We start from the raw sequence: 27,464 nt of genomic DNA on the forward strand, positions 1-27,464 counted from the left end.
CTGGTGCTACTCCATTATATACGGTAGATCCACTTATTAATTAGTGGACTTCTTTTGGATAAATTGAACGTCTGATATCCTAGACTTGGTTCAGGACTTTGTTTCCAATCCTTTCTATTGGCCCAAAAATGTGGGATTGTAAGTCAGGTACAGGAGCAGATCTAGGATTTTGACTGGGATGTTCACATACTGGAAGAGATATATTTATCGTTAAGATTTGTGGTAAAGCAGCATAGGTCAGTGGTTCTCAACCAAGGTGCTTTCGCATGCTGGTGACTGAGCCCTACACATATATCCTTAACAAATTTGGATTAAAATAGGTGTTTATTTTTGCCACAGTTGACAGCAGGCTTACTGACATGTCAGGAGAAATGTTGAGATGAAGGGTTGAGGAACTCAGTGTTGAGTAGGGGTGTGCTCATTGCATGGGAGAGATAAGAAACAGCTTATTAAAGTGGTGCTAAAGAAGGGGCACAAGTGTAGTAGAACTGTAAAGAACTTTGCCTTGTATATATGTGAGTGTGTGTAGGGCTGTGTTAGTGGTCATCCTCAGAAAGGGATGGTACTGAGCAGTAACCAAGAGAATACTAACTATGGGTGTAATTCAGCCCCTCCATATACAGTAGTCTCCCCTTATCTGTGGGGGTTATGTTTCAAGACCCACAGTAGAGGCCTGAAACCCTGGGTAGTACTGAGCCCTATAATGTATGCTCTGTGTTTTTCCTATACTAATGGGCAGGTAGTGTATACAGCATGGGTATGCTGGACAAAGGGATGAGTCATGTGCTGGGTAGGACGGAGTGGGACCGCCGTGAGATTTCATCGTGCTACTCAGAATGGCCACAGTTTAAAACTTATGAGTTGTCTATTTCTGGAATTTCCCATTCAATATTTTTGGACTGCTGTTGACTGGGGGTAACTGAAACTGTGGAAAGTGAAATCGTGGCTGAGGGGGGTGCTGTTGTACTGCCAGATGTTCTTGAATTCCTGTGTTCTGCTAACGCAGTAAGGTCGACTACCAATCACAAGCCTTAGTTGTCAGCCAGTGCTGGTATCAATGAGCTCAGGTTAGAGTCCTTTAAGTCTAAGCTATTAATGAGCATTCTTTCATTTTCCCAACTTACTCAGTTTAAAGTTTCCATTATGTACCTATTAGATACTAGACACTCTTAAGTGAGTGCTAGGGGTAAAATAGTAAAGGGAAGACATAATCTCTACCCTCCAACAAGAGTGTACATGTTTATGGTCAGGCAAAGCATTTATAAAGGTAGCTTGTGTTTAAGAATGTAACACTTTGGGTGATTAAAAAAGAAGTTTCTCCTCTTTGGGTGAAACCTGCATAAGGCTTTAGAGATTATCAACAATCACTTTGCAGGTGTTAGTTCTGAGTAACTACTGCTGGCTTTTCATGATCTTTCCTCCAGTAGGAAACCACAATTGAGTCCAAAGTCAGATTTCATTGTGTTTAAGTGTAGAGTTGATTGAAACTTGACTCTCATTTGTATTATTTGGATCACTGCAGAAACATGTAGGGATCAAAGTGAATCTCTGGCGAGGTGTAAATGCAGAGCTGAAAGGTGTTGGATGTTTTGAATTTGGCACAGTTTCTTAGAGGTCCTTGAAAGTTCACATGCACAGGGTCTGGTAGTGTCGCTTGTAAACTTTAGTGCTGTCGTATTTCTGAAGGAGCTCTTGAGCCTGTTGCTGCATTTCCTGGGTCACGAAGCCAGAATATTGGGACCCGATGTGAAGCAGGATGAGGCAGCACTCCAGCACATCTGGGAAGGGCCAGGTCTGAAAGATGACACAGGGATAAACAAGGAAGCATTTGCAAAAAAAAAAGCCACAAACACCTGCACAGAAGGCATGAGTGTCTCAAATCTTATCTAATGACACTTCTCTGGCACGGTTGAGCCATTTCTCTCCTAAGACTTCATCAGTTACTCTAAGGAGAGATGAAACTCAAAACTGAGATGTCCCTCTCAAATGATACAATCTTTTCCTAGAGCCCTACTCAAATGAATTTAAAACATGATGCTTCTGTTACTACTAGGGCCACATCCAAATATACCTATCCATTTGTAAGCGATCAAATACATGGTACCAACTGTAATTTTACTTTACCTCGTAATTAGAAAATTTGTTAGATTTCTCTGAAGGCTAAGGTATAAAATTGCTTGTGGTGTCAATAATTCTACTCTCACAAAACATTTTAGCTCACCAAAGGCAACTGGATCTTCAATTTTTAAGCACATACAAATGCGTACAGATTTCAGATGACGTTAAAGAATTTGGTGTAGTCAATTGATAACATAAAAAGTAATGTTTTACCAAATGAACTGCTATATAAATCTTACCTTAATACTCTCAGGGAACTTAGCTATTCTCTCATTGGCCTCTGTAATCCTTTTGGTTAATTCAGGCAAAGAAACTGGTTCATTTTTTTCTTCTTTACTAGTGATAATAATAATAATAAAAGCACAAGTTATATGTCTTGCCCCACGTAACTTTTAAATCTATTATCCTGTAAATAAAATTACTTTGTCACCTGGGTCTTTATCTCTTATCTTTAAATACAAAGGCTAAGAGAAGGGAATTTAATGTGATGTGATATAAAATTTTCAAAATGCATTATTGTTCCTCACCACTTTCCAAATCCCCACTTCTTAGACATAGAGCTCCAATGAAAATTAAGGACCTTTAGGGGATTCAATCTGCAGCCAAATGCAAAGGGCCTGGATTTCTCTGGGGAATGGGTTAGACAGAGCCGGGGTTCCTACCCTCAGGGTGTATGGATGCACATTTTTCTGGGAAGGGTGTCTTAAGCTTCTCAAAGGGGCCCTCTGATCCAAAGGTTAAGAGCCGCTGGGTTAGAGAACTTTTTTGTGTTTTTCTTGTTACTAAAACCAAACATAAAGTGCTGCCTAGAGTGTGGTAGCTCACTAGAGAAGTAACTCAAAACTCTGACTCAAGATTTCACTCGTAGTATTTTTAGAGCAACAAATGTAATTTTAATTTTTAAAAGTTTAGTAATAATAGCTGTAAGTTTATTGACTGTGCTGGTTACTGTATTTTAGGCCCTGTGCTGGGGGGGACATAATCAAGGTAAAGGCACTCGGCATAACAACTAATCAGCAACTGTTAATCACTGCAAATGCCCATAGCGAAGTGCCCTGTGATAATGCAGAAGGGCTCTAAAGTGATTAATAATCATCTATATCTACCTGGCCCTTATTTTCAATGGAAATGATTAGGATGCTGCAGCAATCTGATCATTTGGGGTTTTGTACAGTTTAGTGTGTAATTCTGTACACTACCCTTTTTGTGTATTTTTTGGGATAGTACTGAACAATTGAAAAACAATGGTTTTGGGAATTCCCTGGCGGTCCAGTGGTTAGGACTAGGACTCTCTGCTTTCACTGCCGAGGGTGCGGGTTCAATCCCTGGTTGGGGAACTGAGATCCCATAAGCCGCGTAGCACGGCCAAAAAAAAAAAAAAAAAGAAAATCAATGGTTTTCATTAATGATGCAATAACGCAACTCCCTATTTTACATGATGGATTATTTAGGAATCTATTGCACAAAAGTAGGGTTTTATTGTACTGTTGTTATTAACAATATTTGTGATTCTGTTTAATTCTCAAAACAAGCAAGGGTGGAGTTGGTACTCCATTTATGGATGAGGGAACTAAAACTCAGAGACATTAAGACTCCTGCCTGAGGTCACTGAACAGGGCCAGGATTGGAACCCCACATGTGACTTCAAAGCCTGTGCCTTAATGACTGCATTGTGGTGCTTCCAAGTGACCTGATCAGTCTCATCAAGTACTATGTGAGAATCCAGCAGGGTATTTTAGTTCCATGTTGTATTGAATCAGTACTTACCACTGGTTCTGAGGACTAGAGAGGGACTGCTCTGCTTCCTGTTCAGGTTCATTCTTATCAGGGCCATTTGCTGTGGATTTACAAAGTTGACTCTTCTGGTGTTGGCGGATCATTTCTGCCAAGGTCTCTTGGACTTCAGCAATGGTTCTCTGTGCATTTTGGAGACCAGCGTGCTTTTCTGAAAAGAGCTCCTTACAGGCGTTCAGCATTTGCTCACCTTCTTCTGTGAGTCTCAGGTCTAGTTCTAGAGTCCTGCTTGGCTCTGGCTGGGAAGCTTTGGGGTCAGTTTCTTCAGGGCTGACATTGTCAAGCTGTTGGCTCTGCTCAACAGAGGTTGTCCTTCTGTGAGCAGCCCTTACCCAGACGCTGGATTCGGGGCAAGGCCCGGAGAGAGACCACCAGAATTCATACAGACGTCCGTAAATAAAAAAGGCCTCCAAACTTTTGAAAGCTGGTGTGGTGGGGGACTGATGGTCACCCAGTTTGTCTCTTAGGTGGTCACAGCCTAGGAGAGAAGAAGAGGATTTAGGGTTGTTCATTTCTTTATCTGTCAGAAATCTGGCTTCCTGCCCGCATGTTGTTTCCTATCACCCAAGAGGCAGATCAGATCCCAAGAAACAGAACAGCAGTGATCCCTGGGACCACATGCTTTCCACCAGAAGCCAACCAGAGCTAAACATGTCTTGGCCTAAGGCAGTGTCCTCATTGCTACAGGCCATTTAAAGCATGATAGAAAAAGAAGTATTTCATCTGTCCCACTGAAGGCTCTGGGGGTAAGATCCCACTGTGTCTCTGAAAAACCACAGTGTTTTAGGTTAGTGACTAATTGTGCAGCTCAAGGAATGTCTTCTCCATTCTTAATAACTTGTGAGCACATTGCTATTTCTCTAGAGCTGTGTGTAGGAAAGTATATAGGAGGCAGTGAGGTAGGTAGGTAGGTAGGACCAGGTAAAGGAAAACAGCTTAGTCATTCTGGCTACCTCTTAAGGAGGTTGGGTAAGAGAATTCAAACTTTCTACTAAATGACACAATGGCCCATGTCTGTCTTTCAATAACCTATGTACTCCTGGTGCCACAACACTGGCGGTGGTTATATCATCCTTTAGTGGGTGTGCTCCAGCAGAGCTGGGGGTCTTTTACCCTCCGGAAGAAAGGCTGAGTGCACTTCCTGCATGATGGTGAAGTTTCCTGAGTTGTAGCTCCGGATCACAGCCCGAAGCAGTCCTTCCACAGCTTCGTCCCAGGAGGCCACCTGCTGGCTTAGCACTGCCAAGGTCAGGTCATGGCAAATGTGAAGCAGGAGCTGCAGAGAGGAGCCAGAGTCTCAGTTAAACATCCTCTCACATCAGGCACTGGGAATGACACCAGAAATGTTCCTATTAACTGCATTTGGGAAGTACACACAGTCCACATTTAAGAAAGGTCCTCCTATCTCCACCACCCATTTTTGCTTCCTCATTGGAAACTTTCATATTTAGTTGTACAGCAACATACACTGTCTGGTGTTAAAGTCTGTTCATGCTAAGAAAATGCCTTGACATTTGCTAAATGCAAATTAAAACAAAAAATTAAAATTAAAACAAAATTTAAAAAATTAAACAAAAAGTGAGTTTCTTGAATTAAAAGCTGTAATTAAAAAAAAATCTGGAGTGTAATTAAGATTTATCAATTTTAAGTGTGCAATCTGATGAGTTTTGACAAATAAATATATATGTGTGTGTATATATATATGTATACATATATATATATACACACACACATACATATGGTGTAACTACCACCAAACTCAAGACATAGAACATTTTCATTGTAAGATACTCCTTTGTGCCCCTTTGCATTCAACTCCCCTCTCCCCATCCCCTGGCAACCACTGATCTAGTTTTTGCCAGTATAATTTTGTCTTTTCTATAATTCATATGAATGGAACAGTAGAGTATGTAGTCTTTTGTGACTTGATTCTTTGACTTACCATAATGCTTTCAAGATTCACTGATACTCTTTTTGCATTAGTAATTTGTTCCTTTTTATTGTTGCATAGTATAGTTTTCCACTATATGGATATACTGCAGTTTGTATATCCATTCACCAGCTCATGGACATTTGTGTTGTTTCTATTTGGCTATTATGAACTAAGCTGCCATGAACATTTCTGTACAAGACTGTGTAGACACCTGGGTTCACTTCTTTTAGTGAAATATCTAAGCAATGGGGTTGCTGGGTGTCATCGTGCACAGGTATGTTTAAGATTTTATAAACAACGATCACATAAGGAAGCCACAAAATAACACATGTGGTCTGATGCAGGGGCTGAAATTTTTGTGAGCTAGGGCAGGGAAATGGCACTGGGGAAGGGAACATGAGGGACTTCAACTTGATTCTTTCACCAAAAGCAAAAGAATACACAAAACAAAACCAAAAGACTCCATGAAGCAAAAATGACAAAATGTGAACATCTGTTCTAATTCTAATTGATGGGTACTTATTATTATATTAGTTTCTGTACTTTTCTTTGTTTTTAGACTTTTTTCTTTTTCTTTTAGAAGGGAATACTGATTGAAGACTAACTTTAAAGATAAAGGGCTCTAATTAATCTGAAGGGATCTTTCCAGGTTTCCTGGGCCTGGCTTAATCTTTTCTGAAATACAAACTGGCATTCTACATGTTTCCTTATTATTACTAGACATGGATTAGAGAAGTCTTAGCCTACTGAGTGATTAATATCAAAAGCTCATGCAGAAGGGGTACCTGTTTGGAGGGAGTGTTACTTGTAGCAGATGGGTACTTGATATCTTGCAGCTGCTGAAATGCTGCCTGGTACTGCTCTGGGGAGTCGAGGCTGAAGGCGCTTTTCCATACTGCAGTCACCCTCTCCACAAAGGGCCTTTCGCTGCCTGCGGGCCAAGCATTGTAAGAAGAGGAGGAGCTTTTGCCCTCTGAAAGCTGCTTTTCCTCCAGGTGCTTGGACAGTAGCTCAAGAAGGCAAAACACCAGTCTCTGGCCCTGGAACCCAATAGCAAAGGAGAGGAGGTGTTATGCAGGGAAGTGCTCCATTGTCTAGAGCTCTCCCCAGTCTCTCAGATTCCCCCCCCTTTGCATCTGCAGCAGCCTTCCCCTCCGTGTGCTGCCAGCCCAGTGAGTCTTGTGGGAGGGGGAAAAGAGGTGATCTAACAGACAGTTTTTCCAAATGCCTTTTGGGGGATTCCTACCCACAGCTCTTGGAGCTCAAGCAACCATATTTATTACTTTTTTTTTTTTTTAGCAACCATATTTGTAATATGACACCCCAGCTATAGCCCTACTCACTGAAATTTCAGCCACATGCAGGCCAGCCACTTAAGACTTGTGGCCCAGTTTGAGAAAAGATGGGCTGGACTCATCTAGTTCTTTTCTCTGCCCAAACTTCAGATTAAGGCATACAGAAGTTAAAGCATCGTGGGCAGAAGGTGCTGGAGCAGACAAGCTGTGTAGATCTGAGAGCTGGGGGAGTGGTTAGGGGCTATATCCAAGTAGGTTTAACAGAGGGAATCAGCTGGAAGAGAAGAGAGCACAGAGAAGAGGCCTAAAAAAAATCCCTACTTTTGCTGGGTTTTCAGTTGCCGTGAGATTCCTTGTGTATCCCTATAATATTTTCTCACTTAAGCTTGGGAAGGTCTCTGTTTCATACAGGCAGGATTACAGCTTATAGCTGAAGACGGCTGCTACAGGCAGAGCACCATGATTTCTGTTAAAGCCAATCCATCTTCTTCAAAGCAGACCCTCTTCCTCTTCACTTCTGTGCTGATGACATCAATGAAGCAACACAGGGGCTGAACTGACTAAAGGCTATTCGACTGCTAAGCAGTGGGAATTACTGTCAATAACCACATTATCTTTTACTCTGAATGTGGCAACTGACAAGCCACAGTACTTAAATGGGATAGTATGGCCAGGGCTTGCTGGACACTTCTAAGGATACTTAACAAATTGGTACAGCTTGTGCAACTGGGTAATTCACTTGGAATCTGACTAGAAAAGGGTTTGGGGCTCATCCCTCTTAAAAGCCGGAGAGGCAGTAACAGACTAACCTTCAGACTTTCGTGGAGCTGCAGGGCTTCCTGGGCTCCCACCCAGTTCCTGGCCAGAAGCAGTTCTTGGGCACATCTGAGAGCCAGGGTAGCAGACAACTCATTCTCTCCTACGATGGAAGCCAACTCTGCAGCCGTTCTAAGTGATGCCACATCCCCCTTTTTGGCCAAAACTTTGGCTGCATCATAAGCTGAAGTGGCTCCTAAATAGCTAAGATACAAAAGAAAACTCAAGCAAAGTGTCATAAACAGATCGCCTACTCCTGCTCCCCAGAGGGTCGAATCATTTCTTTCTGTCCACTTTGCCTTGCGTGCCTTCCTGTGGTCCCAGGTGTGTCATTACCTGTGGCTGTCCCTGTGAAGGCTGAGGCCAGTGCAGCAGAAGCTGAAGAGGCAGCATTATACAGGTTAAGGAGATAAAGGAACTTCAGCAGTTGCTGAGTTGAACCCAAGCAAAGGAATCATTCCCTCCCATTTCCCATATTTAATGATACAAGACATCCCTAAAGAAAGGAGTGATTTCCAAGTTGACGACTTGGATTTCTTGAAGTTATGGTGACTTACATAAATACCAAGTAGGTAGATCCTGATGAATCTTATGAAGCTGGCTTTAATACGTATACGCTTTTTAATTTGCTAGTTACTTCACCCCCACCTCTAAACTTCTTTCTTCCATCCTTGTCCAGCTCTTTCAGAAGCTCTTCTTTGGGTGCACTCCTGTTTCCCTCAGACTTACCATTTGGCTGCTAAGGCATAATGGCCGTCTTTTTCTAGGATGGCTCCCCAGCTGAGGTACAGGTCTTTCAGGATCGGGTCCTCTGGGCGCAGTCGGGCCTTGGCAATTGCAATAGCCTCCCTAGAGGCAAGAATAGGTAATTAGGCAATCTGAAAGAGGCCCTAGGAGGGACTGCAAGGTAGGATAAGCCATTCCCTTTGTGTTGTCTGTCTTGTTCCAACTTCCCATAAAAAAACTGTATTCCTGCATCACAGGGCAAGTTAGAACTGCATGCTGTGCTCAATTCTTCACCTATGTCAGCAGTTCTTAAAGTGTGGTTTGTGGATTCCCGGAGTTCCAAAGGCTCTTTCGGGGGTTCATGAGGTCAAGACTATTTTCACAATAATGCCAAGAGGTTATTTGCCTTTTCTCAGTGTGTTGACATTTGTACTGATTATGCGAAAGCAATGGTGGGTAAACTGCTGGCATCTGGAGCAAGAATCCAGTTAGTGGCCCTTATCGTTAAAAAAAAAAAAGGTAAATTTCCTTGAAAAGGAAAAATGATGAATTTCACAAAATCCTGCACATCCTGTTAATATTCTGTGTGACAAAATGGGAAGAACATTTTGTGTTCTTTGCTGAATTCCAAAGTACAATGGTTCTATGAAAAACTTATATGAACGAATTGCAAGCTGAACTAGTTGCTTTTATTTTGAAGGAATCTCATTGCTTCTTGAAAGAATGACTAACAAACTATAGTTATTTAGTGTTGAGTATTTGGCAGATGTTTTCTCAAAAATGAACAAAGTAAGCCTGTCATTTCACGGAAAACAACCAACAGTACTGTTGCCAATGATAAAATTTGAGCTTTCAGGTGAAAATTAGAGTTTTAGGAAACTTGTGCCTGCCACTGTGAGCTTGACGGCTTCCCCAAAGTTAAAGACTTTTCTGATGAAGTAAGGAATGTGATTTTTTTTTGATATTTTATAGTGAGATGTGTTAACATTTGGAGGATCTGTGTTAACTGACTGAACTACTATTTTCCAAATGACATACAACTTCTGAGTTGCAGCTAACATAAAGTCGTAGCTGGAATAAAAGTGTTTTAGACTAAGGTGATTTAGACACAGCAATATTTAAGAAGTACATAATTTGAGACCTCTACTTCCAGCCATGATGGAGTGACAAATAGGACCAGACGTATCCTCCTGTTGCAAAATTAAAACATTGGGGAAAATAGGTATGAAGCAACTGTTTTCAGCCATTGGGCACCAGGCAGCACAGGACTGTCATCCCGGGGAGAAGGAAACAAATGTTGTGAGCCCAATCATGGCCCTGGCTTTCTGCCTAAAACCATTTTCCCAGAAGGAATCCCAGCAGAGCTTCAGCAGTCAGGGCTGAGGGGAGACGAAGCGATTGGAATTTGTGGGGCAGGAGAGTAGGAAGGAAGAAGCTGTCCAGAGAAAGAGCTCCACAACGGTGCTTAGGGATCCTGTTGAGTCTCTGGTTTGAACACAAAGCTGTGCATATGTAGGAAAGTCCTTAAGGCTGTACAAAGAATAATCAGGGAACGATAAGCTGAATAATTCCCAGGGCTCACTCAGGGTGTGGAGACCTACGAGTTTTGACCACCCAGACATTTGAGTTCTGATTTGTTGACTTACACAAGGCATTCAGTAAAGACACCAGAAGGCAGGAGGGCAAACTAATTCTAGAGTATGGATTTCTCTGAACTTGCCCTAAGAAAGCTTAAAACAGCCAGGAAAAGATCAAGTTGATCTGCAGGTAACTTTACGGCTTGCCAAAACAGAGTCCGGCATTCTCTAAAGGAAGACAACACACCAAAATAGGATAAAAAGAAAGTCTCACCAAAGCCATCATATGAAATGGCTGAAAATCAGTGGTGGAGAAAGTCCTAAAAACAGTCAGAGAAAAAAGACATAGTTCCTGTATAACAAAGATAAGAATAAATGCAGTAGTCAAGTCAACAATGCAAGCCAAGAAAAAATGGAATGGTATCTATGAAGCACAGAATGACAGAACCTTCCAATCTAGAAGTCTACACCCACTGAAAGATCCTTTAAAATAGAGGCAAAATTAAAGACTTTTATAGACAAACAAAAGTTGATGGAATATGTCACCAGCGGGACCACACTACAAAAAAAAAGTTGAAGTTCTTCACGGGAAAGAAGGAATTAACAGCAATTGGAAACTTGGATCTACGTAAGAGAATGGAAAGTGCTGGAAATAAATATATGGGCAAATATAAGAAAATGTTTAAAAACTTAAAGGTAATTGTTTAAAGCAAGAATTCTAATACTGTAATGTGGGGTTATAACATGTATATAGTATGTGAAATATATGACAGCAATAGTGGAAGAGACAGGAAGAAAGAAAGAAGTATGATGTATGCAAGAAGTGGTACAGTATTATCTGAAGGTAAACTGATAAGTTAAAAATGCTCATCATAAACCCTAAAGTAACCATTAAAAAAAATAAATACAGCTGACATGCCAGTAGTGGAGATAAAAAAATATTTAACTAATCTGAAAGAAAGCAGGAAAAGAAGAAATGAAATAGCAAGATGGTAGATTTAAATCAGTTGCACTAATATTTACATTAAAACACTCCAATTAAAAGGCAGAGACTATCAGACTGGATAAAAAACAAGACCCAACTGTATGCTGTCTACAAGAAATATTTTGTTGCTTTTGTTTTCTGTACTTAAATATGTACTGTAGTGGAAGAATAATAACTTGAACAGAAAGGATTCACACCAGTCTCAGAAGAGTGGTTACTGCTAGAGAAGGAATGAGGACAGAATTGGGGAAAGGCAATTCAACTAAGTCTGGAATGTTATACTTCTCACTTCACAGGTGGGGCTTAAAAAAGTTCCTCTCTTAGTAATTTATTAAGCTGTTCATTTGTATCATGCTCTTTTCTTTGTTTGTATTACTTTAACAGTAAAGAAATTAAAAAAAAAATCAGTAGCAAATATTGCTGAAAGTTAACATTTGTTAAGTATAGGTGGTGGGTGCACTGATGTTTAAGCTAGTGAACATACATTTGTGTGCATTTGAGATGTTTAATTACAATAAATTTTTTATGGTGGTTATCATGAAACAGAACTGTTATGTAGATTGATTTCACATTACATCCAGCTGCTGGTTCACCTGCTGGGTCATACAGACCTGTAGAAGTGGTTTGACTTGAGCAGCTCCACAGCGTCATACACTTTGTGGATAGAAAGTAGGTGAGAGGCAGCCTTGACATACTGGTCCTGAAAACACAGCTGTTTGGCAAAAGCTTCCACGGCCCATACCCACACATGGTAACCGGCTTAAAACAAACAAACAAACAAACAAAAAAACAGCAGATTTAAGGGAAAAAAGCATGTACATTTGGGTTGAAAATGCTTGTTGTTAGTCACTGCATTAAGCAGAACATTTAGATAGTAATTCAGTTGTTGTTTCCTCTGATCATCTGTTTCATCTACCTCTCCCCATCCCTACATTTTGAGACGTAAATTGTTTCTCTGATTATGTAATACATAAAAAATAGTACAAAATTCAAATGTACATGAGTATGGGAGTCAGACAGTGCTCACCCTTGTTGGGGCGCAGGTAGACTGACGGAAAGGGAGCATGAGAGAAGCTTCTAGGGTACTGGTAATGTTATGTTTCTTGATATGGGTGCTAGTTACAAGGGTGTATTCAGTTAGTGAAATTCAGGTACACTCATGACCTGTGTACTTCCATCTCTCTCTCTCTGGCATACTTCAATAAAAAGCTAAAAAATGAGGCATGGCATAAAAAATTTCCTTGTTATCCTGGCACCCTACTACCCAAACTTGTCCAAATTCCTTTCCCTGGAGACAACCGTTATTATTAGTTTCTTTTGAAACCTTTGGCAATAATCTATGAATATATTACCACACATGTATAAGTATCAATGACAGTATTAAATACTCTATTGTGCATCTATACCTTGATTCTTTTCACTTACTAAATTTTGGAGCTCCGTTCTGTATCAGAATGTACAGAGCTGCCTCATTTTTTGGGTATCTATAGGAGTTTCTACTGTATAGATATACAAGATTTAACCAGTCTTACACTGATGGACATAGAGGTTCTTGCGACCTTTTGCTATTACAAATACCACTGCAATCCCAGTCCATATGTATCTGCCATTTTGCATGTGTAGGTGCAGTTAAATTCCTACAGTTAGAACTGCTGGGTCAAAGTGATGTGGATTTTAAATTTAATTATTAGACACGGCCAAATTGTCCTTCAAGACAATGTCTATCTTTAGTGGATGTATCCTAGAGATGCTAGGGCTTTTGTGGAAAAGAACATACCGACTGGTGCCATAGCCACAAGATTGTCTGTCAGCTCCCCTCTTTCTGCTGCAGTCTGCAGAACACCTTTTAGATCTCCTTTCCAAAGCATGAGCTGGTGAAATAATTCGGGGTGGCCGTTTTCCAAGTGACCTTTTCCTGTTTGGAGGAGAAATATTTGGAAGATGTTTCAGAAACATCTGTCTGTACTGTCTTCTAGAAAAAGAAAGGCAGGATGAACGACAGAAATAAATTCCTAGAATATGTAGTCACTGGCTCATGGGTAAGTCACTTCCCAGAGTGTTCATAATGGGGCCTGAAGCCCACTCAGTCACTTGTCCACCCACCCACCCACTTTTACTTGCACTCAGACACTCAGAATGGACACCGTATGTTTAGGGTCCTGTGACAGATGCGAGTGAGGGGTGTTTGTGAACATGCAAATAGGGGAACTCAAAACCTAGTTAGCGGACATGTAAAACTAACCATTACCATACCACAGGATGGCAGCCGTTTAAGAGGTATGTATAAAGCGTTAGGGAAGCATAAAGGTGGACAGGATTGTGTTGATTGGACTAGTCTCACCTTCAACCTCAATCATTCTGTACAGGGTAGCCCTGTCTGTGAAAAGCCCCAGGTGAAACCTTTGCTCAAGATCAGCAGACATATCCTCCTTTGGCTCTGCTAATTCAAAAAGACAAAAATTCAGATGAAGTCATTTAATAGGTTACTGTTTTCTGTCCAGTTACTTCCGAATGTATCTAACACCCATTTCAGATGCTGAGAAAAAGAGTCCTGTGCCCTTGTTTACCCTAACAGAGACCTCTGCTGGTTACAAAGATAGCAAAATATGAAAATACTTCATTAGGTTTGTTAGGTTTGTTTGTCAGGTTTGTTAGGCTCAGGTTTTATACTGTTTGAATTTCATTTTGTCATGTGCATCCCTTTTCAACACATAAAATTCAAAATTAAAAAGAAAAAAGTTGCTCAAATGTCAAAATAACACACATTAGGTGAGGGCTTTGAAAAACTGAAACCAAAAACCCTTCTATAAACAAAAACTTCCATCAAAAATTTTTAAAGGAACTGCCGTATTAAGGGTTATTTCCAATGAGCAGATGATTTTCTTTTCTACATGTACATGCTGTTTACTGGGGAAAAACAGTTGATGGAATTGATTCACTCTGAGATATTGAAGCCATCATACCAATTCCAGCACCCATATGGCTGGCAACAACTTGATTTATAATAGAAAAGCAGAGCATTATGCCTCCAAGGCACTGGAGAGTGCTGACAGCGGTCAGAGCGCGGACAGAACCTGGCAGCGGGGCGTGGGGGAGGGATGATGCAGAAACACAACAACTTTGGACATTTGTTGGCTCATTCATGTAACATATAAACAAGCACTTCTTATGTGTCAGTTCCCAGAAGACTACGGATGGGCCAAGGAAGTGTATTTCTGTACCTCTGGAGTGTTTTGCAGTGGCTAATACCAAACAGTCCTGATGAAGCTCCTCTTTGGATCTGTGGTCCAGACTTGTACTCAGTGGAAGCATGGAACGAGCTTTTCGCTTCTTGATTAAGGCTTCTGAAATGTAATAAAAGTACAGACTGTCTGAAGAAGAGTTGATCAAAAACACAAAACTGAATGCATGCCCATTGTGTGTGTAACCTACTGGAGGGATACTGCTGGGCAGAGAAAGTTCCCACTCTTATAAGGAAGCTTTCAAATTAAATTAGCTGGGGGCAGTGTTCACAACACACACAAATGTGTCCCTGTGAACACCTGTGAAGCAACATCAACAACTGCAAAATGACGGTTCCTCAAGTACTAAAAAAATGACCCCAAATTGAACCAATCAAAACACTTACAAATATTTAAAATCTAAAACAAAAGGAAAAACTGAAAACTTTTGAGTTTTCAGTTGCATGTAATATTTAAGGATACTTTAACAAAATATTTTATTTATTTATTTGTAATAGCCAAATAAATTTGTTTTTTATTCTTTTGTTAAAAATTTTTTGGCTCTGTTGGGTCTTCATTGCTGCACACAGGCTTTCTCTAGTTGTGGTGAGAGGGGGCTACTCTTTGTTGCGGTGCACGGGCTTCTCATTGCGGCAGCTTCTCTTGTTGCAGAGCACGGGCTCTAGGAGCGCAGGCTTCAGTAGTTACAGCACGCGGGCTCAGTAGTTGTGGCTCGCGGGCTCTAGAGCGCAGGCTCAGTAGTTGCGGTGCACGGACTTAGTTGCTCCGCAGCATATGGGATCTTCCTGGACCAGGGATTGAACCCGTGTCCCCTGCATTGGCAGGCGGATTCTTAACCACTGCACCACTAGGGAAGTCCCCCCAAATATTTTAATTATTAAATACCAACCTGGCTTTTCTTTAGGTGCCTCCTTTTTCAGTAAAGTGACTTTGTTATTAATGGTGACTTTTGACTTTTCAAAACCTAAGGATGCTGGAGTGCAGATAACTGGTTCTTTAGAAACTACATCATGGGGAAAAAGAAAAAAATTTGGATAAGAACAATGTAGAATCTAGTTCTTTTTAAAAATTAAGAGTATACCAGTCTTAATGGTGTGATTTTATCTATTACCCCAAATATAAGATGAAATATTTCAGATAGGAAGCATGGGTAGTCTCCCTTTCCCCATCTCACAAACTGCCTTCCAGGAATCTGTAGGTTTATTACTTAGAACTCTTGACTAATTGATCTAAGGAAAAGTTATAAAGGTTCTAGCCTCCACAGCTTTATACCATAGGTCTAGGAGTTCCCAAACTTGGCTTGGGTGACAAAGTACTAATTGCATATTTAATTACACAAACAAGGAACAACTTTACCAATAGAAATTTAAAGTGTATGGGATACAGAGTCACAATCCTGAGTGTACACACCATGAACTCAAAAAAAACACAAAAAACAAAAAACCCAAACTAAGTTGTTGATCTACAGGGGTAAAAGAACATTTTATGATAAAGAAGTATTCTGATGAATCTAAAAAATAAATCCATTAAACTTTTTAGATCTTTATTTACCCAAACTGTGGGTCCCAGTGGCCATCCCTTGGGATGGAGAGGGTCAGGGAGAACTCTGTACCATATATTTTGGCCATTTTAAATTCTGTCACATCAAAATATTCTGCTGTAGAATTAAACGAGTCAGTCCTATTTATATTGTTTGCCTGCAAGTTCCCAGAGTGGTGATAGTTTCTAGGTTAGATATTTGTAAGGGACAGTGGTTTCTTTCAGTAAACATGGCTGATGACATCATATTGTTAAAACTTTCCCCATGTAAGTTTCTATGTATACATTGCCCTAGTTTCACTTTGTCCCACAGTCTTACCCTGCTCAAGTTGATAAGAAGTTTTCTCTATAGAACTTCACTATTTCCATCCCAATCATCCATTAGATCCTCTTAACACTTCAAAGGTAGACCTGGCTTAGTTTCCTGGTCATGACTACTAAGTCCTAGAGAGTTAGTGAAACACAGGATTTGGCCACATACCTGCCGAGGTGACACCACAGGGTAGCTCTGGCTCCCGGGCTTCCTCCTCAGTCTCCTGGTCTGACACTCCGTTCTCAACAGGGCCCAAGCTCTCCTTTATGCTCTCTTCTTCATTCCCATTACACAATTCCTGCTTTACAGGCACTCTCAAGATGGGCTTTTTCTTCTTTTTGGGCTTTGGCTTAGGTTGAGAGAGCCTTTTTTTCTCTAATTCAATACTTTTCTTGCCTATAGAAATCACAATTCAGAAAAGGATAGATTAAAGTATATATTCTTGGTTAAAAGCACTCTAGGAGATAATCTCCAAAACCTTATTTCTCTTCTTTTTGATAACATTCTTACCCTTTCCCTTCCTTCCCAATGAATTCTTAGTTATATTATCAAAATGTTAACCAAACCAAACTCTTTTGGGATTTCATTAAATCATAAACACAATGCCCATTTACCCCTGAATACTTGAGTGTGTATCCTACAAACAAGGATATTCTACATCATCAGAGCACAACCATTAAAATCAGGAAATTAACGATGATACATTACTCTTGTCTACTCCCACCTCACTTAAGTTCTGCCAGTTGTACCAAGAATGTCCTTTATAGCAAAAGGAGTCAATCCAGGACTACATGTTGCACTGGCTTGTTATGTCTCTACTTTCTTTCAGCCTGAACAGGCTTAGATTTTATTTTGACTTTTATGACTGGAAACTCATGAAGATTACAGGAGAGTTACTTTGTCAAATTTCCTTCAAATTGGGTCTGCCTTATGTTTTTCATGATTAGATTTAGGTTATGCATTTCATTGCCGTAGGCAATCACTGATTTGCTGTCACTGTAGTTTAGTTTTGTCTGTTTTAGAAATTCATATGATTTATAACTACATTTCTTTTTTTTTTTTTTTAATTTATTTTATTTATTTATTTTTGGCTGCATTGGGTCTTTGTTGCTGTGCACGGGCTTTCTCTAGTTGCGGCGAGCAGGGGCTACTCTTTGTTGCGGTGCATGGGCTCTTCATTGCAGTGGCTTCTCTTGTTGGGGAGCACGGGCTCTAGGTGCGCAGGGTTCAGTAGTTGTGGCATGTGGGCTCAGAAGTTGTGGCTCGCAGGCTCTAGAGCGCAGGCTCAGTAGTTGTGGCATATGGGCTTAGTTGCTCCGCGGCATGTGGGATCTTCCCGGACCAGGGCTCGAACCCCTGTCGCCTGCATTGGCAGGCGGATTCTTAACCACTGCACCGCCAGGGAAGCCCTATAACTACATTTCATACTCTGTATTAGCTATACAGTATTTAGTCTTTGTGCCCAGCTTCTTTTGCTAGGCATAATCCTTTTTGAGATTCATCCATTTTGTTGTGTTTAAAAGTAGTTACTTGCTTTTTATTGCTGAGTAGAATTCCACTACAGGATATACCACAGTTTATTTACCACCTGATGTACATTTTTTTTTTTTTTAGATTTGATGGAGAAGAGGCAGGGTCAAGGGCTTTTTTTTTTTTAAAAAAAATATTTATTTATTTATTTATTTATTTATGGCTGTGTTGGGTCTCTGTTTCTGTGCGACGGCTTTCCTTAGTTGTGGCAAGTGGGGGCCACTCTTCATTGCGGTGTGCGGGCCTCTCACTATTGCGGGCTCTCCTGTTGCAGAGCACAGACTCCAGACGCGCAGGCTCAGCAATTGTGGCTCACGGGCCCAGCCGCTCCGCGGCAAGTGGGATCTTCCCAGACCAGGGCTCGAACCCATGTCCCCTGCATTGGCAGGCAGATTCTCAACCACTGCGCCACCAGGGAAGCCCCAGCTGATGTACATTTGGGTTGCTGTTTCCGGTTTGTGGCAATTATAGATAAAGCTATGAGCATTCTTTTATAAGTCTTTATATGGATGTATCATTTCATTTCTTCGGGTATATTTCTAGCTGTTTATATACTCTGTCTAGTTTTCTAGCTATTTCTGGTGAGTGGGCAAATCTGGTACCAGTTATTCTTTTATAGCCAGAAATGGAATTCTGTTAATTATTTCAAGTTCAGATTGTCCCAGATTTGGGTAGCCAGCCCCTTCAAGCTGGCTTCTTTGTCCTTTTGATGATCTCTATTCTTTGAGCACTTCCTTCCTTTGTGGCATATGATGTTGCAGGCTCATCTTGTATTTTTCCTGTCCTAACCTGGAATTAGCCACTTCTCCAGAAGCCCTGGTCGGTCCCTTTTAATGGAGAATGATATTTAGAAAACAAGCTCTGGGTGCTAGGTATACTTGTTACTATTTGGGTGTTGTCCTCAGGCCCCTCATGGCTGCTATCCTTGCTTGGGCTTCCAACCCTACCATCCTGTTGCTGCCGCCCTGCACGAATGTCTTCTTTGCTTGACTCCAGTCAACTCATTTACTGAGGAAAGGAGAAAGGGAATTAGGCAAGCCTTTATGGGCTCCAGGTTTTGACTGACCTTGAGGAGGTCGGGAATGTTCTTGCATGGAAGTGAGCCATTTGTACACACAGAAGTCATCTGCCCCTGAGTAGATGCAGTCTGGATCCAACGGGGACCATGCGATGCAAAGCAGTCGACCTCGATGTCCTCGGAAATTGCATAGAGGCTCTTCCTGGAGAGTATCCCACACCTAAAACCAAAAGTCACACAAGAGAATAATTTCTGGTTATTCTATTGTTTTTTGGGGGGTATACATTTTTGAAAAAATCTTAATCTGTGTACTCTTATTTCCTCTTGTGATTTGTACTTTTAGGAGTTCAGTTTCAGAAAGTGCTATTTCCTGTGGGAGGTTTATGTATTCTGGGATATAGAGGCATTCCCATGTGGATGATTTTCAGCAAGCTTTAACGGTGCCCTATGGATTTCACTGTCCTGAACCAGTATCGTATGTTATTTTTGGGCTGGGGATTCAGATACCATGAAGAGAATTCTAATTCAGAGCCCACACCTGCACATGTGATGGATGCTTAGGGTTCTAACTTCTCACAGGTGATTCTTCTGTCTGTGGGCAAATGATCAATTTCCTTGCTGTTTCTTGAATTACTCCAGTCTGCACTGCACAAAGGGTAGCCCGTCACGGCTCTCAGCGCTGTGCAGATAGCTCATTTACCACTCACTACTGAGACAGACATCCATCACAGATGATAGATCCCCAGTTCCTAAGGTCTCTTCTGGTTCTGATATCCGAAACTCACCCAATACCTCTGGTTTGGCATCTCATCTTTATTTTTGAGAACTTGGAGGTCTCAAAATTGGTAAATTGAGGTAAATTGAGTTACCAATTTATTATTAGAAATATTTTTTCATTATTTATAGTCACCATTCTGTGATAGAACAGAATGGGAGGAGTACTTTTCACATCAACTTTAGTCCATTAAACTGACAGTAGGTCAGAATGAAATCTTTAAAAACATCAGAATTTAGCTAGTTCCTATTAATATTTCCCCTTTCATCTAAGTAAAAAACACCCCAAACTTAGCCTGCCAAGGGCCCAGATATGTTTAATAAACTAAAATGCCCTCTAGAGCTCAGAAAAATCCCTTTCTATAGAAGATAATGGTGAGGGAAGGAGTCTGTACAAAACTGGGGGAAAAGAGGGGAGAGTTTAAGTTAGAGTACACAGTGAAGAACCCACTGAATCAAGGATGCACTAGTACCTGAGCTGTACCATCATAGGAAGCAGATATCAGCCTTCCATCATGATGTGGGCTCCATGCCAGACTGGTAACCTTGGCTGTGTGCCCTGAGAGGCTCCGGTAGGGCTCTGTAATGGTCACTGGAGACTCAGGGTTGCTCTCTGTAAGACAAGGGGATGATGTCACTTCTACCAGCAACAACAACAGAAAGACATAAAGGAGGGTATTAACATGGCAAGAGTCAAGATTTTGCCACGTGCTTTCTGTGTGATTTTCGATATTGTTTCTATGTGGGCAGTTGTTTAGTAGTTAAGCGTGTAGGCATATCCACAGTGCTTGGCACATGGGCTTACTGCAAGAAGTGTTAGCTATCATTCTTTCTTTCTAAAAGCCATCAAAATGAAAGTAATACATTTTGGATGTGATACCAAGAACATATCACATATATGGCACTCTAGCTAAAAATGAGTGACCTGAATCTAGTCATGAGAAAATAGGAGACCAAACCAAATTGAGGGGACATCTACAAAATAATGGGCTGGTATTCTTCAAAAAAATCAAGATGAGGGACTTCCCTGGTGGTCCCGTGGTTAAGACTCCACACTTCCAATGCAGGGGGCACGGGTTCGATCCCTGGTTGGGGAACAAGGATCCCACAGGCCACATGGTGTGGCAAAAAAAAAAAAAAAAAAAAAAAGGCTGAGAGACTGTTCTAGCTATAAAGGACAATATTGGATCAATTGACAACACTAGACTAAAGCATGGCAGATCAAACTATTGTATTAAATTAACTGAAGTTTATAATGGAATTATGGTTATGTAAGGGAATAGCCTTATTCTTACAAAATACACAAATATGAAGGGATATGGGGCATGACACATGCAACACAAACAGTTTGGAAAAATACATACATACACACACACACAGAACAAAGCAAATATGACAAAATATAAGTTGTTGAATCTGTGAAAGGGTATATGGGAGTCCTTTGTACTATTCTTGCAACTTTCCTCTAAGTCTCAATTATTTAAATATAAGAAGGTAAAAATAAAATGAAATGGATTCTGGCCATTTATTTCCTTTTTCTATTATTCAGTAGATATGAAATAAAAAACAAACTAGGGTGACAGTATTACAGTAGAAAAAGATCTGCACTGCTCTTAAGAATTAAGTTAATGCTCTTCAATAAGCGATGCTGAGAAAACTGGACAGCTACCTGTAAAAGAATGAAATTACAACATTTTCTCACACTGTATACAAAAATAAAATGGAGTAAAGACCTAAATGTAAGACCTGAAACCTTAGAACTCCTAGAAGAGAACTCTTCGACATAAATCATAGCAGTATTTTTTTTGGATCCGTCTCCTAAGGCAAAAGGAACAAAAGCAAAAATAAACAAATGGAACCTAATTAAACTTAAAAGCTTTTGCACAGCAAAGGAAACCATCGACAAAACGAAAAGACAACCTACTGAATGGGAGAAAATATTTGCAAATGACTGATAAGGGATTATTTCCAAAATACCTAAACAGCTCATAGAACTCAGTGTCAAAAAAACAAACAACCCAATTAAAAAATGGGCAGAACACCTGAATAGACATTTTTCCAAAGAAGATATGGCCAAAAGGCACATGAAAAGATGCTCAACATCGCTAATCATCGAGAAATGCAAATCAAAACCACAGTCATATCATCTCACACCTGTCAGAATGGCTATCATCAAAAAGAACACAAATAGGGACTTTCCTCGTGGCACAGTGGTTAAGAATCTGCCTGCCAATGCAGGGGACATGGGTTTGAGCCCTGGTCCGGGAAGATCCCACATGCCGCGGAGTGACTAAGCCTGTGTGCCACAACTACTGAGCCTGTGCTCTAGAGCCCGTGTGCCACAACTACTGAAGCATGCGCGCTTAGAGCCTGTGCTCTGCAACAGAGAAGCCACTGCAATGAGAAGCCCATGCACTGCAACGAAGAGTAGCCCCTGCTTGCTGCAACTAGAGAAAGCCCGCGTGCAGCATCGAAGACCCAACGCAGCCAAAAAAACAAAACAAAACAAAACACAAACACAAATAACAAATGTTGGTGAGAATGTGGAGAAAAGAGAACTCTAGTACATTATTGGCGGGAATGTAACTGGTGCAGCCACTATGGAAAACAGTATGGAGGTGCCTCAAAAAACTAAAAATAGAAGTACCATATGACCCAGCAATTCCACTCCTGGGCATATATCCAAAAAAAATGAAAACACTAATTCTAAAAGATACATGTACTCCAATGTTCATAGCAACATTATTTACAACTGCCAAGGTATGGAAGCAACCTCAATGTCCATCAACAGACGAATGGATAAAGATGTGGTATATATGTACAATGGAATATCAGTCATAAGAAAGAAGGAAGTTCTGCTGTTTGCAACAACAGAGACCTAGAGGGTATTATGCTAAGTGAAATAAGTCAGACTGAGAAAGACAAATACTATATGTTTTCACTTATATGTGGAATCTAAAAGATAAAATGAATGAATATAACAAAAAAGAAACAGACTCACAGATATAGAGAGCAAACTAGTGGTTATCAGTGGGGAGAGGGCAGAGGGGAGGGGCAAGATGGGAGTGTGGGATTAAGAGGTACAAACTTGTATATAAAATAAATAAGCAATAAGGATATATTGTATAGCACAGGGAAATATAGCCATTATTTTATAATAACGTTAAATGGATATAATCTATAAAAATACTGAATCGCTATATTGTCTACCTGAAACTAATATGATATTGTAAATCAACTATACTTCAGTTTAAAAAAATTAAGTTTATGTTCTTTGCCAAAGTAGATATTTAATTTGAAATCAGAGGACTAGGATAAGCTTTCTAACATATCATGCTTATTAGTTACAAACGGTCTACTATTTATTATTAGAAAAATCTATGTATACTTTATTAGTCTTCCTATATTCCTTTTAACTTAAGAGTCACTGCTAGAATAAAAATTTTTTTGTTATTACAAATAAAGATTCTCAGGAAATCACTGGAAATTAGTTCTAGAGAAATTTAAAATGTCAGCTTGAAATTTTCACTATGGTTGACAGTACATACTCTCCAGCACTTTGGAAACAGATTAGTGTCACATTATAATTTCTTCATATTAGAAAAAAAAGTAATTACATCTCCTTCACATTAAAAGAACAGGCGCCTCTGACCACTTATGGTTCTTCTGGGTGCTGAAGAAATTCAGAGAAGTTTAAGATTCATTAAGGAAGACATCATGAAAATATGAAAAAGATCAACGTGCCAGGCAGGGACTAGTAGTTACTAGAACACATGCAGACTCTGCAATTAGACAATCTGGGTTTGAATCTAGGCTCTGTCATATACTAGCTGTGGGACTTATGGAAGTGAGCTAACCCCTCTGAGCCTCAGTTTAATCAGGAAAATGAAGATAACAAAACCTACCTCCCAGGACTGTGAGAATTAGGTGCAGTCACACATGGAAACACTGAGGGAAGGGGATATAAACTGGCAAAATCTCTTTGGAGAGCGACAGTTTCACACAAGATGCAAAGTCATATCCCTACCCCTGGCCTGGAATAACAATAGCAATAACTATACTTTAGAAAATCTGGAGAAAACATGCAGCAAACTAATAACACTGGTTTTTACTGAGGGATGGGATTAGGGAATTTCGTCATGTTTGAAACTTTTGTTGTATTTTAAATAAGGTGAATACTAAATATTAAATACTACTTTTGAAAGCAGAAAAATAAGAAAAGTAGTATTTACTTTAATACCAAAAAGAAAGGAAAAAAGGCACAGAAATTGCAACAAGAAGTAGCGGAACACATATACCACCCCCAATATGGAACGAAACCAAAGTTACCTATGACGGTCTGCAGGTTGTGCACATAAATGACTGCATTGTTGGACCCAGAGGCCATCAGATAGCTCAGCTCTGGCTGGCTGCCATACTCATGATGCCAGCTAATAGTATTCACAAGCTTGTGATGCTGCTGGATGGTGCAGATCAGTTTCAAGTTAGGAACCTTGAATATTTCTATTGATCTGGAATAAGAAACACACCAAGACAAGAAAGATGGATGCTCAAATTACAGTCCAATGCAAACAGGTATCTCCCTCATTCCATCAGTCAAAGAAAGGTGAAACGGAATAGGATAACCCTATATAAACTGCAGAGGTTACTCTCTCACAAAGAACCAGATACAAAAAGTAGTTCTTTCAAACAGTTTTCACAAATCTCAACAATCTCTGGAAAGTTGTGTTTATCAGGCTCTTATAATAAATGGTGCAAGGGAGAAGCTAAAAGAAGAATTAATAAACCAATGGCTGAAATAGGACTATGTTACTATGATCAACATTGGAAGGGGAAAAAAAACCCCTAAAAAAAACAAAAACAAAAAGATGTTGGAAAGGGCATGGTGAAGCCTAAAAAGCATTTCTGCCTAGGTTTACTTTAAAAAAAATGAAGGGAGATTTAGGCAGTTTAATTCTGGAGATGAGGTTTCTATGAAGCACACAATAGCCAAAACACGGAGTAGGCAAACATTCTCTTTGGGCTGAAAATATTTAACTTATTTTGCAGTTCTCAAAGGTGCAGAGAGCTGAGTCATTTAAGGATATCCAGGATAAGTCAGAATATCAAATACAACTAGGTTTTCCCAACTAACATTACAGATGGCATTAGCTTGTGATCAAATATATGTGCAATTACAAAGTTTTTTTTTTTTAAAGAAACAAACACATACCCATCTTCATTGCCAAGAGCCATGATTTTGCCATCTGCTTTCCAGCTGATCTCTGTGTGTACAGGCAATTTGTACTAGAAAGCAAAACAAACCAATCTTGACTGAAAACATTGTTCTTCTTACAAATCAGTGATGACAGTGTGGGGAAAAAAAGAAAATCCCTAGTTTAAAAATGTTCTAATTGTACATCAGCCATTCTTATAAATAATCTACATAATTCGCCAAAGAGTTACTAAGAGAAGTATCTGAAATACAATTTCCTAAATGGGATAAAAAAGAGAGGCCAGTAAATACTAAATGTCTGCAGTGTCTAACCTTGTGAAATGAACTTAATTAAAATGATTTTTGTCCCACAGTAAGACATGAAACATATCCATTGGCTTTGATAACATGGGGGTGGTCGCCTTTTTAATAGAAGTCATACACACTACCCTTTTTTCTTCCTGTCTCTTCTGTTTCTTTTCCAGAATCGTTTTGGTTTTTTTTTTCTAACTTTTTTTGGTGTTCCCCAAAGCTTCCTGGGCCCTCTTCTTTTCTTACTTGTCTCTTTAGATCACCTCATACATACCCGCAGCTTCTTTAGCTACCATTCATGTGAAGGGACTCCAAATTTCTATTTCCAGCCCAAACTCCTTACATGAGCCTCTGATCCATACATTTAACTGTCACAAAACTAAAAGTTTGTTAAGAATAGGAATTTTGTCTCTTTTATTCATTGTTGAATGTTAATGTTCAGATAACATTTAAGACATGAAGGAATACAGTCAACAAAAGTAATTCAATTTATGATTAAATGTTATTTTTATGCTAGCCATACAAAATAATGAGCAACAGTAAAAAATGCTCATTTGAGAGAGTAAGGAAATCTCAACATTTATGGTTTCATTTAAAAAGACAGTTCTGGCATACAGATACATTGATAGGATGGTAAAGAAAAGTGGCTAAATGTGGAAATCTCAGTCAAGGATATAAGGAAATTATTTGTATTATTTTTGCAACTTTTGTGTAAATCTGTAATTATTTCACTAAAAAATTAAAAACAAAATGACAATTCTGTCTTGAGCAAAATACCTTATAGCCGCACTTGAATACCATATTAAAAAAATATTTTTACGAACACCTCACTCTGGAGAAAGTGGCTGGCGTGAAAAGGCTGCTTTATATTCAAGATCGGATTATAATAAATCACCATTGCAATTGAGAGAAGCTTGAAATCTGCCTGAGCATAATGGATACCTCTTATAATGGCATTTATCATGCAAGATGAGAAGCCAAGAAGATGGAGAGATCATGAGAAGACTTTAGACCACAAGAACTCACTTTGATTGAATTGGTGTCCCTGATGAGTTTGTTGATGTCAAAGGCCTCTCCACTAAGCTTCCAGGGGTTGTGTTGTAAGACAATCCCTTCCCCTCCACAGCTGTATAGAGTGAGGGAAGGTCTGTCCCCTTCTCCTCCTATATGAGATAAGAAAAGAAAGCTTATCAGTTTTGTATTTCACCAACTTAACTATTTGTTGCTATAGTATGACCATATCATACTATGAGATGTTTTAAAAGAACTGCATTAATATATTGGAATAAAGTCACTGTTCTCTGCATCTGAACACAGTTGTTGGGGGCAGAAGTAAACAGGGTATATTAATTCTACATTAATATTTATAATACAACATATTTGCTTTAAACATTCTTCTGCCACTCAAAATAGTAGGGGTGCCAAAGCTGGGATCAGAAAACATGTTTTCAAAGTTTTGGGGAATTTACCTTCTCTTACCGAAACAAGTACTCTTTGGGCATTTAAATATATGGAGCTGCAGGACTTGCTATGACTAAGTGTAAGAAGCTGTACTCAAAGCAATGATTTCTTTGGTGTTACAGCAATCATCATGTTGATTTTTAAGAAGCAAACAGTGGTTCTGGTGGGTTTCTGTAAGGGCAAGTTTTATTTTCACCACTGCTAGAACTATGCTTGGCACAAATCAAGGATCAACATTTGTTGAATGAATGAATGAATGAACTACCACTGCAATGCTGCTTGAGTTCTGATGATTTACACTGTAAACGTTTACATTATTATGGAAATTTACAGATGTTCCATTATAGATGGTGAAGAAAAGATTACCAAAGACTTTTGCTGAACACACTCATTTTTAAAATTCTGCAAGACCTACCACTGTAGGCATAAGAAAGAGAAAGATAAGGCTGAGGGGCTAGAAAAGGAAAAGGGTCAGAATACAGTCAAAGGCAACAAGAGACCATTTGAGAAATTCTAAGTTTGCTTTAACTGTAGGTGAAAACAGATGATCATTAACATTATAATTCTTTTTTAAAAAAATTTTTGTTTTTTAAATAAATTGCTTATCTTACTTTATTTATTTTTTTGGCCAAACTGCACGGCTTGCGGTATCTTAGTTCTTGGACCAGGGAATGAACCTGGGCCCTTGGCAGTAAGAGCACGGAGTCCTGACCACTGGACCTCCAGGGAATTCCCAACATTATAATTCTGATAAAATTAAAAGGTGATAGCAAATTTTACTGAAAATCATTAGACTAGGTATCAGGACCCAGCATGAGATAACTATATTCACAATGA

The 27,464-nt window shown here is 39.7% G+C and overlaps 1 protein-coding gene across 2 annotated transcripts in view; it reads right to left on the reverse strand.

Annotated features, from left to right (window-relative positions):
- Positions 1-305: 305 nt before the first annotated feature.
- Positions 306-27,464, reverse strand: part of GEMIN5 (gem nuclear organelle associated protein 5) — a 41,690-nt gene continuing 14,531 nt past the window's right edge. The window contains exons 11-28 of one of the 2 annotated variants that reach the window (XM_036849136.1): positions 26,193-26,329; positions 24,873-24,946; positions 23,990-24,171; positions 20,134-20,273; positions 18,935-19,106; positions 16,507-16,734; positions 15,376-15,489; positions 14,466-14,588; positions 13,586-13,684; positions 13,022-13,159; positions 11,856-12,003; positions 8,686-8,805; positions 7,950-8,160; positions 6,631-6,885; positions 5,026-5,188; positions 3,886-4,390; positions 2,358-2,454; positions 306-1,794 (exon numbers count right to left, since the gene is read on the reverse strand). In XM_036849136.1, coding sequence (XP_036705031.1) covers positions 1,627-1,794; positions 2,358-2,454; positions 3,886-4,390; positions 5,026-5,188; positions 6,631-6,885; positions 7,950-8,160; positions 8,686-8,805; positions 11,856-12,003; positions 13,022-13,159; positions 13,586-13,684; positions 14,466-14,588; positions 15,376-15,489; positions 16,507-16,734; positions 18,935-19,106; positions 20,134-20,273; positions 23,990-24,171; positions 24,873-24,946; positions 26,193-26,329 — 3,074 coding nt within the window. In that variant the 3' untranslated portion in view covers positions 306-1,626. The remainder of the gene's footprint in view (positions 1,795-2,357; positions 2,455-3,885; positions 4,391-5,025; positions 5,189-6,630; positions 6,886-7,949; positions 8,161-8,685; positions 8,806-11,855; positions 12,004-13,021; positions 13,160-13,585; positions 13,685-14,465; positions 14,589-15,375; positions 15,490-16,506; positions 16,735-18,934; positions 19,107-20,133; positions 20,274-23,989; positions 24,172-24,872; positions 24,947-26,192; positions 26,330-27,464) is intronic. The other variant, XM_036849138.1, reaches the window with a different exon arrangement.

Source organism: Balaenoptera musculus, chromosome 3, assembly GCF_009873245.2.
Source record: "Balaenoptera musculus isolate JJ_BM4_2016_0621 chromosome 3, mBalMus1.pri.v3, whole genome shotgun sequence".
In the NCBI taxonomy this organism is placed as follows: Eukaryota; Metazoa; Chordata; class Mammalia; order Artiodactyla; family Balaenopteridae; genus Balaenoptera; species Balaenoptera musculus.